The sequence below is a fragment of the Chiloscyllium plagiosum genome, chromosome 24 (assembly GCF_004010195.1).
Source record: "Chiloscyllium plagiosum isolate BGI_BamShark_2017 chromosome 24, ASM401019v2, whole genome shotgun sequence".
Taxonomy (NCBI): domain Eukaryota; kingdom Metazoa; phylum Chordata; class Chondrichthyes; order Orectolobiformes; family Hemiscylliidae; genus Chiloscyllium; species Chiloscyllium plagiosum.
In genome coordinates this window covers 94,250-108,493 of record NC_057733.1, presented here as the reverse complement: position 1 = coordinate 108,493, position 14,244 = coordinate 94,250, and the positions used below count along the sequence as shown (strand labels likewise).

General features: G+C 42.4%; 1 protein-coding gene across 8 annotated transcripts in view; it reads right to left on the bottom strand.

Annotated features, from left to right (window-relative positions):
* Window positions 1–14,244, bottom strand: part of map7d3 (MAP7 domain containing 3) — a 92,316-nt gene that overhangs the window by 19,668 nt on the left and 58,404 nt on the right. For all 8 annotated transcript variants that reach the window (XM_043714257.1, XM_043714258.1, XM_043714263.1 and 5 more), the window contains 2 exons: window positions 6,734–6,845; window positions 970–1,150 (listed from right to left, as the gene is read on the bottom strand). In XM_043714257.1, the coding sequence (XP_043570192.1) occupies window positions 970–1,150; window positions 6,734–6,845 (293 nt within the window). The remainder of the gene's footprint in view (window positions 1–969; window positions 1,151–6,733; window positions 6,846–14,244) is intronic.

The window sequence follows — 14,244 nt, the reverse complement described above, 5'->3', positions numbered from 1 at the left end:
GGGTCTCTGGCGCTGTGAGGCAGCAGTGCTAACCACTGTGCCACCGTGCCGCCCACAACCTTTTACAACCTTTTCGATACTCATATTGTAAATTGCATCTGAAAAATATAGACCTTGCATCTGGTGAACATCCGCCATATATACTGATGTAAAATAATCTTTCAATTTAAAAAGACAAATAAAAGGCACGCATTTCCCCTTTCTCCAGGCAAGCAAAGGATCAAAGGAATTACAATCAGCTATCAGGCCATTGAACAAATGCCTTCAGAGTGGGCCTATTTACAAAAATATCATGTTGCCTCGAGGAAGCAGCAGCAGCATGTGCTGTGTATTGTGGTATAAAATGTGCACTGTTTAAAACAACAGTGATAAAAAAAAAAGAGAATCTGTTCATTATTCAATAAACTGATCTGAAAACATACCTACTTGTTCTAAAGAACAGAAAATGAGTCTGGGTAAAAATTATAACGTCACAAAAATTATAATGCCAACCTACTGAAGTATTATTATTCTTAAATGAAAAAGGACAAGCAGATCCACTTTCAAAAGAGCCCCTCTACATAGACAGTACTGTTGCAACAGAAAACCAGCGCTATCTTTATAATTAGGGTACAAAGGAGAGAGTTTTGATGTACAGTGGTGCTTTACCAGTTCTCCAAGCTTTAATGAGACATTTGAGAACATACCCACGACTCAGGCAACTGACTGTGTGGAGTTTGCACGTTCTCCCCGTGTCTGCGTGGGTTTCCTCCGCCGGTTTCCTCCCACAGTCCAAAGATGTGCAGGTTAGGTGAATTGGCCACGCTAAATTGCCTGTATTGTTAGGTAAGGGGTAAATGTAGGGGTATGGGTGGGTTGCGCTTCGGCGGGTCGGTGTGGACTTGTTGGGCCGAAGGGCCTGTTTCCACACTGTAATGCAATCTAATGTAAAAAGCTAAACTTCACAGCTGATACTGTGTGAACTCTGACCTGGAGCTGCAGATCCAAGAGACGCTCTCTCTCCTCTTCCTCTCTACAAATCCTTTCCTCTTCAGCTTTTCTTTGATTTTGCTCTTCTATCAGTTTTCTCTCCTCTTGTAGCAGATAGGCTTCTGCTTCCCTGTGAGTCCTCTCTTCAGCTTCTCTTTTCTTTTGCTCTTCTTTTCTGACCCTTCAAAAAAAAAAGCACAATATCCTCTGTAGTGAGTTTTAATTCCACCATTGCTCAAATTCAGATTGGAACTCAAAAATCATTCCTCATAATTTAAAGAAAATACAGCACAGGCAACTGCCATTTAGCCCATCGCCTTGTGATAATGTTAGCTTTTCAACCATAATCACACACTTTCACCTACCCTGTAAAATACCCTTGAAAGGAATCATAATAGCCATTTTAGCTAAATGAGGTAGAATTAATAAAGGATATCAGAGTAAAAGATCCCCTAGGAAACAGTGACCATAACATGGTCAAATTTAGCTTGAAGGGGAGAAACCTGAGTCAGAAACAAAAGCATTTACCTAACGGTAATTACAAAGCAATGAGAGCAGAATTGATTGGACTAGGAAAGGGGTTTAGCGCAAAAATGGCTTAAGAAACGGCAGATGTTTAAGCAAACAGTTCATGGATTACAGTAAAGATATATTCCAGTGAGGGAAAAGAAAATATTATGGTTAACCAGGCAAGTTAGGGATAGAAGCTGAAAATGTGTTGCTGGAAAAGCGCAGCAGGTCAGGCAGCATCCAGGGAACAGGAGAATCGACGTTTCAGGCAGGTTAGGAAGGCGGTGCTGAATTTGATGGATTTGACTGAGACAAGGTGGGGGGAGGGGAAAGAGGAAACTGGTGAAATCCGAGTTCATCCCTTGTGGTTGGAGGGTTCCTAGGCGGAAGATGAGGCGCTCTTCCTCCAACCGTCGTGTTCTCTGGAACCTCTGGGACACCCGGACCAACCAACCCAACTACCCTGTGGCTCAACACTTCAACTCCCCCTCCCACTCCACCAAGGATATGTAGGTCTTTGGACTCCTCCATCGCCAGACCACAACAACACGACGGTGAATAGCTTTGGGCCCCTTATTTAGAGGAAGAATATAATATGGGAATATGTGAGATTATGCACTTTACCAGGAAGAATAAAGAAGCTTAATATCATTTAAATGGAGACAGAATTCAGAAAGCCTTGCCCATGAATCTCAAAAAGCTAGCATCCAAGTTGAGCAGGTAATTAGAGAAGGTAAAACTATGTTGGCTTTTATTTTAATGAGAATAGAGTATAAAAGTCTGACGGTTTTGCTAGAACTGTAACAATGCATTATTCAGACCACACCTGGGATACTGTGAATAGCTTTGGGCCCCTTATTTAGAGGAAGATATACCAGTAATTCGCACTGTTTCAACAGCGTGATTTGGTTATAATGTTGCTGAACAATTAGAGAACAATATTTTAGAGAAACCGCTGGTCGCAAGAGCACAATTCCAGTGGTGATTGGTTTGCATGCTTGGTTCTGTGCATGCGCCGATGTCAGCTGCTGTCAGCACGTGAGAGGTACAGGATTATAGACTGAGCAGCTTCATCACAAAAATTAAACTAAGGAATGCTCATGCTCTCTGTCGGAGACAAGAATATTCTTGGATAATTCCTGCAGGACTCCATTGCTCTTATACATACCACTGCCTTCCTAATTTGTTCTTGTACCTGCATATCTCTCAATCTGCTCCTAGGTTATCCCCTTTCTTTTGGGAAAAATGGAAGGACAAGAATATTAGCAAGAAGTGCCCTAGTGGTAAAACTGCGGGTGGTTTACACAAAAGAAAGGCTATCATACTCAGAGAAGCTAGATTTAATAAAACTTTTCGAGCATTAAGAGAGAAAACATGATATAGCTCACTTAATAGGAGTCTACCATACACACCATTACAGGCAACACGGAAAAGATTTAAAACAAACTATATTGCTGGAACAAGTCTGAGTGCCAGCAAATCAGAGAGGTCATGGCCAAAGGAACTTGAGGAAATGGAGAGGCTTCTAAGAGTTTGAATAAACATCAAACAAAAAAAGTGATCTGGGACAACCTTTCTCACCATAAAAGTGAAAGCCTTTACAATTGTGAAGATTTAAAAAATAAAGCTCAAAATCCCGCAGATGCACCTGCTTTAGGGGTAGCAGTGGGTGGTTTGCTGGTTTTAAGAACCGCTATGCATTCCATAATGTAGAGTTAATTGGTAGCTACACCTTATATCAAATATTCAATCTGGATGAGACACGTTTATACTGGAAGCAAATGCCAGCAAGAACCTACATTTGTAAGAATGAAGCACACGCTCCAGGTGGCAAAGGATCATCTGACTGTGCTGCTGGGCACCAATGCCACTGGAGACTAAAAGCTTCAGACTGTGGTGCTGTACCACTCTGCCAATCCCCAAGCCTTGAAGAGTTATCTTAAGTATACTCTAGCTGTCTACTTCAGCTCAAGCAAAAAAGATTGAGTGATTAGGCAAATGTTTTCTGACTTTATTGTTGATGTTTTGGAAGATTTCTTTAGTGAGTATTGCAGGCAAAAAGGAATTTGGATTTCAAAGTGCTCCTCATCCTGAATAATGCACCATGCCATCCTGGCACCTGGTGAACTTTCTGAAAACATCAAAGTGCTAAGTTCTACCTCCAAACAGAACCTCTCTCATTCAACCCATAGACCAGGGCGCAATATCAGCTTTTAAAGCTTATTATTTAAGACACACATGCAAGAGTCTGACTGCAGCTACTGACAGGGATAATAAGGACAGTGTTCTTCAATTGTGGGAGTGCTTTAACATCGAGAATGCTATTGACATTACTGTGGAGCCTTGGGGGATGTCAGTAAGGACTGCCTGCACGCAGTTTGGCAGCAGCTTCTTCCAGATTTTTAAAAAAGATTTTATAGGATGTGAGCCGTCAGAGGAGCTCCCAAAAAACAGAATGCATTGTGCTGGCCTTGCAAAGCAGGTTGGCTTTGAAGAAGTGGAAAGTGAGGATATTTAAGGACTGTTTGAGTTCCACTGTGAAGACTTCTCTACAGCCGATCTATAATAGCTTTTTGTTGAGGGGGAAGTGGAAGCTGGAGATGAAAAAGTAGTCATCTAGGAGGCAGCACCACGAGGGCTTTCCACCTCTCTTTTGTCTTCTATCCTCAGGGAAACTGAGAGACAGTTGCAGTTCTTAGAGGACAATGATTACAACGCAGAACGCAGCAGGGTAGCAGTTCATTTATTAAGATATCATCTGGCATCTTATGAACAGCTTCTTCAAGACAGAAGAAAATGGGCAAAGTAGGAAAGACTGGATGTCTTTTATAAAACCCTCAAGAAACCATCAGAAGACATTCAACCATAGCCATCCACTTCTGCACCTGAAGGTGGTGACCATGATGACCCTCTGTCCCTGCATTAACAGTATTTTTTCAAAGTAATGTGTTAAATTCAGTTTGTTTCGTTAATAAATATGATTTAAACCTTCATTCAGGCCGTGATCTTTGAGTGTTCGTGAGTGATATTTTGTGCTGGTCTTGCCCTTAACTCACTTTCCCCATAGGCCCCATTATTTATAATCAAGCAAGGTTTCACTGGAATGTAGCTAGAGGTAGACGGCCTGTACTGGCACTGGAAGCAGTCCAAAGAAGGTTCATTATGTTGTTATAAGGAACAGAGGGTCTGTCTCTGTGTGATGACAGGTTGAGTAGATGAGGCCTGTACTCATGGGAATAAAGAAGAATGAGAGGCAACATTATTATGTTAGCACTGCTGCCTCACAGCGCCAGAGACCCGGGTTCAATTCCCGCCTCAGGCCACTGTCTGTGTGGAGTGTGCACATTCTCCCCGTGCCTGCTTGGGTTTCCTCCGGGTGCTCCGGTTTCCTCCCACAGTCCATAAATGTGCAGGTCAGGTGAATTGGCCATGCTAAATTGTCCGTAGTGTTAGGTGCAGGAGTAAATGTAGGGGAATGGGTCTGGGTGGCTGCGCTTTGGCGGGTCGGTGTGGACTTGTTGGGTCGAAGGGCCTGTTTCCACACTAAGTAATCTAGTAAAAATGATTAAAGGATAGTAGCTTTTCACAAGACTTCATAGAGTAGATGAGAAAAGGTTATTTCCCCTGGTGGGACAACCTAGGATCAGACAGCATCAACTCAGAATAAGGGGTCACCCATTGAAGACAGAGGAGGACTTTCTTCTCTCAGAAGGTAGGGAGTTTGTGGAATTCTTGGTCATTAAGTATTTTGAATTAAATTGAATTTATTGTCATTTGTACGGAGGCACAGTGAAAAGCTTTGTCTTGTGAGCGATACAGACAGATCACAGAGTTAAGTCGCATACATAAGCAAATAATAGATAACCAGCGGCAAAAACAAAAACGCAGGTACAGGTGAATGTTAAGAGTTTGTGAGTCCATTCAATATTCTAACAACAGTCGGGTAGAAACTGTTACGAAACCGGCTGGTACATGTGTTCAGGCTTCTGTACCTTCTCCCCGATGGTAGAGGTTGCAGAAAAACATTGCCAGGGTGGGATGGATCTTTGAGATTTTCAAGGTTGAGACAGATTTTTCATCAGTAAGAAGATCGAGGGTTATGGGGAAAAGGCAGGAAAGTGAAGTTGAGGATGAACAGATTAACTGTGCTCGTCTTGAATGACGTGGACTCCACGGGCTGAGTGCATTCTTATCAAGCATTCAACATTCTAAGCAAAAGGCTTATGATGAAAGGTGCGCATTAGATATATTTTGGGAATTGGATTTCAACATAACAGCAGATAGATATGGGTCAGTTCTGTGAAGGTGACTTTCTAAAAATGGTCACAATGTCATTTGGAACAGTGACCTAAGTGCATCAATCCTAACAAATCAGGTGACTGCAGTCAAGTATCTCGCAGGGACATACACTGTTGTGTTTATGACAGATAATGTAAACACACCAAGACCATCAGTTTAATTTCAGAGTTAGATGACAGAGTCTGAGCTCAGAGAAACCAGGAGTTTGGTTCAGAAAGAAGTTTGAGTTTTCTTCTAGCAAGATAATTAATGGTTAATTCAGGGTAGTTTGTGATGCATCCCAGCCTGGACATTTAGATTAAAATTCATGTTGTTAGAACTGAAAAGGGTTTGGGCTATCAGAACAGGATTAGGCAGTGGATTTGGAAAAGAATCAAACAATTGCCTCTGTAGTCCGAGGAAATGAAACTGGGAATATTCAGTTAGTTTAAAAACTCAGTTGATGTAGGAGTGATGTTTCTCTGGAATTGAGTATCTGTAAAACGATAGCGTTGGCAACAAACAATCTCAAAATTTGTTTTGTTATCTCTGTTCTGGTCTTTTTATGGGGTATATGCAGCTTCATTATTCATCTTTTCTATAATAAACTCATGCTCTACTATGAAAGAATGTCTGCAGCCTCACGTGAATATGCTTCACTGACTGACCACCACAGCAACCAACTGCAAACTTAAACTTACGGTCTGTCAAGATAAATTTCATTCTAGGATCTGACTTGTCCAGTATTTCAATCAGCTGGAATCATAACTTATGCATAATAAATCACCAGCCATCCACCAGTTTTCCAGGGAATTCGATATGACAGAAAAGATACTGATCTCTCTAGGTATATAAATCTAAATGAAAATTATGGGAACAGTTCTAGTTGGTTGAATGCATAGCTTGAACCTGGAACAGTGTGCCACTACAGGACAGATAGAAATGTTTGTGGTGTTGGATCATACACCCTTCTCACCTCTCAGCTTCTTGTAACTGAAGTCTCTCCTGCTCCTCACGCTCCTTCTGTTCACGAGCTAGACGCCGGTTCTCAGCCAAGATTCTCGCAGCTTCCTCAGCAGATGTGGTCCCTGCGACAGCATCAATAGCAAGTTAAAGCATTAACAGCAAGTGAACAATTGATAGCAAGTGAAGTCTAAGTGGTCAGCAATTTCAGTTCTATGTTGAACACTTGCAAAGCCATACAGCATTTGTGAAAGCTGCTCACAAATGGTTCCTTTAAATGAACCTCCATATGCAAGGCCTGCTCCGACCTCCACCCCCACCACGAATTGAAATAAAGAAATAAACAAGCTGTGACAAAGAAAATTTAGAAGGATCACTGACTGCAGCAAACACGGAGGATGCTTAATGCATTTTACACAATGAACAATAAAAAATTCTTCACTTCAAGGTAAGGCCTGCTTCAATATGCTTCCGTTTTAAAGCTTAGCCATTCTACAAATTAGAAAATGTGACTTTGCTACAGTAAAATTCAGTAGTGGGAGATGTAAAGACCGTGTTTTTGTATTTTTCCTGTAGTTCCAACTATAGAACGTAGAAAAGTACAGCACTGAACAAGCCCTTTGGCCCACGATGTTGTGCCGTGGATAAATCCTAATGTAAAATAAAATAATCTAACCTACACACCCCTCAATTCCCTGCTGTCCATGTGCATGTCCAGCAGTCGCTTAAATGTCCCTAATGATTCTACTTCCACCACCACCGCTGGCAACGCATTCCATGCATTCACAACTCTCTGCATACAGAACCTACCTCTGACGTCTCCTCTATACCTTCCTCCTAAAATCTTAAAACTATGACCCCTCGTGCCAGTCAATCCTGATCTGGAGAAAAGTCTCTGTCTATCAACTCTACCCATGCCTCTCATGACCTTGTATACCTCAATCAGGTCACGTTCCTTCCTCCTCTCCAGAGAGAAAAGTCCAAGCTTAGTCAACCTCTCTTCCTAAGACAAGCCCTCCAGTCCAGGCAGCATCCTGGTAAACCTTCTTTGCAACCTCTACAAAGCCTCTGAATCTTTGCTATATCAGGGCGACCAGAACTGAACACAACATTCCAAGTGTGGTCTCACCAGGGTCTTGTAGAGCTGCAGCAAAACCTCATGGCTCTTAAACTCGAACCCAGTTAATTAAAGCCAAAACGCCATATACTTTCTTAACAATGCTACCTACTTGGGCTGCAACTTTGGGGGATCTATGCACTTTAACACCAAGATCCCTCTGTTCCTCCACACTGCCAAGAATCCTGTCTTTAATCCTAGATTCAGCATTCATGTTCAATCTTCCAAAATGCATCACTTCGCATTTATCCAGGTTGAACACCATCTGCCATTTCTCAGCCAAGCTCTGCATCCTGTCTATGTCGCACTGTAGCCTGCAATAGCCCTCTATACTAATCGACGACACCACCAATCTTTGTGTCATAGGCAAATTTACTAAACCACCCCTCAACCTCCTCATCCATGTCATTTACAAAAACTACAAAGAGCAGAGGCCCAAGAACAGAGCCCTGCGGGATACCACTCAACACTGACCTCCCAGCAGAATACTTCCCATCTACAACCACACTCTGTCTTCTGTCAGCCAGCCAATTCTGAATCCAGATAGCCAACTCTGCCGGAATCCCATACCTTCTGACTTTATGAATGAGCCTACCATGGGGAACCCTATCAAATGCCTTGAAGTCCATATACACCACATCCACTGCTCAATCTTTGACCTATCTCGTCACCTCCTCAAAAGAACTCAATAAGATTTGTGAGGCATGACCTGCCCCTCACAAAGCCATGCTGACTGCCTTTAATCACACTATACTTTTCCAAATAGTCATAAATCCTATCCCTCAGAATTGGTTCCAAAAGTTTGCTGACCACAGATGTAAGACTGACTGGTCTGTAATTGCCAGGGATTGCCCTATTCCCCTTCTTGAAAAGAGGAACAACATTTGTCTCCTTCCAATCCTCCGGTACGACTCCTGTGGAGAGTGAGGAGGCAAATATCCTCGCCAGTGGCTTAGCAACCTCCTTTCTCACTTCCCGGAGCAGCCTAGGATAAATCTGGTCTGGCCATAGGGACTTATCAATCCTAATGTTTTCCAAAGTTTCCAGCACATCAACTTCATCAATCTTGATCTGTTCAAGCCCGTATCCCAGCTGCTCAAAGTTCTCATTCACAACAAGGTCCCTTTCCTTAGTGACAACCAAAGCAAGAAACTCATTTAGAGCTTCCCCTATCTGCTCAGACTCCATGCATAAGTTCCCTACGCTATCCCTGACCATTCTCTTATTCCTCACGTATGAGTAAAATGCCTTTGGGTTCTCCCTAATCCTTTCCACCAAGCCTTTTTAGTCCGCCCTCCTGGATCTCTTCGGTCCAAAGTTTGTGCGAAGATTTGTAGCTCGGGTGCTCGTTGTTGTGGTTCTGTTCGCCGAGCTGGAAGTTTTTGTTGCAAACGTTTCGTCCCCTGGCTAGGCGACATCATCAGTGCTTGGGAGCCTCCTGCGAAGCGCTTCTTTGATGTTTCCTCCGGTGTTTATAGTGGTCTGTCCCTGCCGCTTCCGGTTGTCAGTTTCAGCTATCCGCTGTAGTGGTTGGTATATTGGGTCCAGGTCGATGTGTTTGTTGATGGAGTTTGTGGATGAATGCCATGCCTCTCGGAATTCCCTGGCTGTTCTGTGTCTGGCTTGCCCTATGATAGTAGTGTTGTCCCAGTCGAATTCATGTTGCTTGTTGTCTGCATGTGTGGCTACGAAGGATAGCTGGTCGTGTCGTTTCGTGGCTAGTTGATGTTCATGTATGCGGATTGTTAGCTGTCTTCAAACAGGAAGACAGGACCAATCTCGTCAGTCCATTTCTGAGCTCCTTTCTAGCAAACCTGTAATCCTCTAAAGCTGCGCTAGATTCTTGCTTCCTCCACCTTATATAAGCTGCCTTCTTCCTTTTGATAAGAAGTTCCTCTGTTCTTGTCATCCAAGTTTCCTTAATCTTACCCCTTCTTACCTGTCTCAGAGGAACAAATTTGTGCATCACTCGTAAGAACTGCTCCTTAAACAATCTCCACATGGCTGTCATGTCCTTTCTGTGGAACAACTACTCCCAATCTGTACTTTCCAACTCCTACATGATAGAGTCATAACTTCCTTTTCCCCAATTAAATATCTTCCCTTGGTAACTGCTCCTTTCACTCTCCAAGGCAATGGTAAATGTGAGGCAGTTGTGGTCACTGTCACCAAAGTGTTCTCCCACCGCGAGATCTGACACCTGTCCTGGCTCGTTGCCGAGCACCAAATCCAAAATGGCCTCTCCTTTCATCGGCCTGTCTACATACTGAGTAAGGAAACCCTCCTGAACACACCTGACAAAAACTGCTCCATACAAACCATCTGCACTAAGGAGGTTCCAGCTGATATTGGGAAAGTTGAAGTTCCACATAACAACCACCCTGCTACATCTGCATTTTTCCAAAATCTGCCCGCCTATGAGTTCTTCGATCTCTCTATTGCTTTTGGGAGTCTGTCGAAAACCCCCAATGAGATGGTTGCTCCCCGCTGTTCCTAACTTCCACCCATACTGACTCAGTAGACAAACCTTCCTCAACAACCTTTGTTTCTGTAGCTGTGATGCATTCTCTGATTAGCAATGCTACACCCCCTCCTCTTTTTCCACTCTCCCTGTTCTTTTTAAACGATCTAAACGCTGGAACATCTACCAACCCATCCTGCCCCTGCAAAACCCACGTCTCCGATGTGGCCACAACATCATAGCCCCAATTACTGATCCGTGCTCTAAGTTCATCACTCTGACACGCTTTAATTAATCCCTTTGTTTCATCACATGAAAAACCTTCCCCATAGATTCACTACATCCTGTCACTGCACCATCTACAACTACCCCCTTCTCAGATATGTAGCTCTGGCTCCCATCCCCTTGCCAAACTAGATTAATCCCTCCCGAACCACACGAACAAATCTCCCACGCAGGACATTTGTGCCAACTATAGAATGAAATAAGAAAAGAATGGTTTTAAAAACCAAGGATTGCTGCATGGCCTGTGGACAATGACCAGTTATCAACAACAAATGGTTTCTGCCAGTCAACAACCAAATGATTAAGTTTCAGGTAATTGCACAGCTTCTGGCTATGAACGAGAGAGAGAAGCTATTCAGACTGGCACAAGTAGTTTTTGCTCTGGTCTCTATAGAAAAAAAGCCACATTAAGTTTGAAGAAAACCAGTCTAGCTTTCCTTCACCAGTTGCTCTAAGTTGTGGCTGGTAATCCACAAATCAGAGAACTTTTAAAGTTCCCTGTGCCTCTTACAAACCCAGTGAAAGTATCCAGAGAAGTATGACCGAGAAGCACTTCACTTTCTTCTGTGTCACTGGGTCAAAATCCTTGCCTCTCTAACATTGTGTGATAGCCAACAGCACATGGACTGCAGTAGTTCAAGGCGGCAGTTCACCATCCACCTTCTCAAGGTACTGGCCTGCCAGCAGTGCCGATGTCCCACGAATGAATATACACACATAAAAAACAGTCCTCTGAGCAGCACAAGAATAATCTCAGCAACCCCTGTGAACATGACCACTGAATTATTTTCCCAGTCTATAGCTTGTGCTTTTCAAGTTTAAGGATTACGGTTTTAATTTGTAGAGTTATTTGCTGACAACTCAAAGGTTTACTTGTAGGGACAGATCAATTACTTGTGCTAATTAATAGTTTGTAAGTACAGAAACTTGGTACGTGCTGTCAACCTGCATAAGAAAGTCCAGTATATTGGGGAATCTTTGCATATTTCTAAAAATCTTTAGCTTCTGTGATGACTCCAGGGAAAGTGGGACTTCATTTCCAGCGTACTAACAATTTAATTTAGCATAGTTCGAGCTGGAGTACAAACAGCTGACAAGTATACTCTCAAAATTCAAACATTTATACCAGCCTCAATGAAAATAGCACAGGTATTTGGAATGCTGTGTAGTCTCATTTTACATTCTTAGAAAACTGCTACATTTCATAACCAGATGCATTTGTGAGAATACAGGCTGTAGTGCTGTGTGCATTCATTCAATTTGTAAATGCTGTGTGCATTCAGTTTGTGAATTGGCTTTGCAATTTATAATTGCTGTTAAGGGGGGTTTGCAGAGTTTCCACATCAGATCAGGAATAAAAGTCTCCCTTCAGATGGCTGCCAGTGAATTGAGCTTAGAATTCCTCAGGTCAGATCTGTGTGCCCGTGAATTTGGCATTGAAATTTCTAACCTTACAAAGATAGCGTGACAAATGGAATAACTCTGCTACTTTCCTCGGTTTAGGAGCAAAGCTCAATACAGCAGCAGTGGATAAAGTAAGTTTTATGCACTGAAAGTTGATCACTGTGGAAAGATTGTTTATTCAATAAATACCGAATATCTTTAAACCAACAAGGACAAGAAAAAGGTTCCAATAAGTGAACAAAAAAAGGGTACACGAAAAGTACGAGAGATTTCACTGCACATCATCCATTGTTATGATCTACTTGAATCTTAGGTGTGAGACTAGACTTTTTCTTATAAATGAAACATTGTCTGGAATGCTCTGCGTGAAAGGGTAATTGAAACAGATTCAACAGCAGGGATGTGAATGCCCCAGGGCAAAAAGCCCTGAAATTTAGTAGCAGCAAACCTGTGGAATTGCAGCAGCAGCAGCAATGTGCCAATAATTGCAGATCCCAGCATCTACGGTAAAAATGAAAGTTTGGGATTTACAACTGACTGCCATCATTGTTACAGCTGTATACTGGAAGAGGAGGACTCAAGCCACATTTTCTTCCACTAATCTGGTGTGACACTGGCTCATTATTCCTGATCTGTGAAGCCTGTGTTAAGAGTAGAAGGATACATTCTATTCCTCATCACTGGAGTGAATAATTACTGTGATGGGAACAAATTGGCTAAAGAAAATAAAGTTAAAATGAGCCAAGTTATTTACAACAGGGATTAGGAAATGTAAGTCCGAGAAAGTGCGGAGCGAGCACAAATTGGTCTGAGAGCAAGGAGGAACAAATAATAAAATTAGGCATCAAGGCCAAAGCCAAGGTGTAAGACAGCACAGAGCTGCCATCTTGCAAAGCACGGACCAATACCTCATGCAGAGAGAGAGGTATCACATAAGGAGCTGAATAAATCAGAAAAAAAAAGGGGGGGAAATTAAGAATGAGAAGAGCAGTGAATGGGCCTGCAGCCATTGTACAAAAAGCAGACTGGTCAGTTCAGATGTTTGGAGAGTAAAAACTAAATTATTCAGAACGGTACGTACCCACTGCCTACAAATGAAACTTTTATTTTTGGAGTTGAAAAATAAGATTTGTGAAATGCGTAGTTTCAATTATAATTACCAACAAACCTAAGAAACTGCTTACTACTGACACACACACACACATACGGGCTGTATTATTAGCAAAGGTTATCATTTGTGATGTGCACTGATCCTGCAGTGTTTCACCATGTCGTGGATCAGGAGCTGAGGTGAAAGGAGTGTGCAGCTTCTTTAGTGATATTCTAATTAACAGAAAGACAGAGAAAGAGTATGCTTGAAGGTTAAATACATTTTGAGGTTAACTTCAGGAAAAATGATGAAATTAAAACAACATAAGGTGTCAATTGTATTATACCAGAGTCATCAATAGATGGTGAAAAAATCCAACCCACATAGGAGAAGGTTGAGGGGATTCTGAAAGCAAAGAAACCAAAGGACAAAGGAAAGTGTAGAACAAGACACAATAATTTTGTAAATGATCAAGTCCACCCCCAATTTAGCTAATACAGTTGTTCCATTGTATCAACAACTCACAGACAGAACAGACTGGGACTGAGTGTCAGACAGTACTAGAAAAAGTGGAAACACTGATCAGAGATGCTACTTTGACCCACGAGGACCCCATGCCACAATTTGTTGTTGTTTCTAATAGATGATGATGATATGGGGAAGCCTGTAGCATAAGCTTCATGTATCTTTAGGTCCCTGCAAAATTACCCACAAATTAAGCAAGAGACAGAAGCAACATTAATGATGCTACTAAATTCCAAGTACTTGCATGTTAGGGAGCTCACTTTTTTAACTGATCGCCAAGTTCTTACAATCATAACTGGCTTAAATACTAGGAGCATAGGGTTTAGGTGCAAGGGGGAAAGTTTAAAGGGGGATGTACAAGCAAAGGTTTTTTTTTACAGGAGGTGGTAGGCACCTGGATCGCAGTCCCAGAGACATGGTAGAAACACATGCAATAGCAAAGTCTAACAAGCACTTAGACAGATACATTAACAGGCAGGGATATGGAGATACAGACCATGTTCAGGCAGATGGGATTAGTTTAGAATGGCATCATGGCGGACAGGGACATGGTGAACCATAGGATCTGTTCCCGTATGTGCTGTTCTATGCTCAGGAGAGATGGACTGGCATTTATTGCCTGTCCCTAGTTGCCCTTCAAAA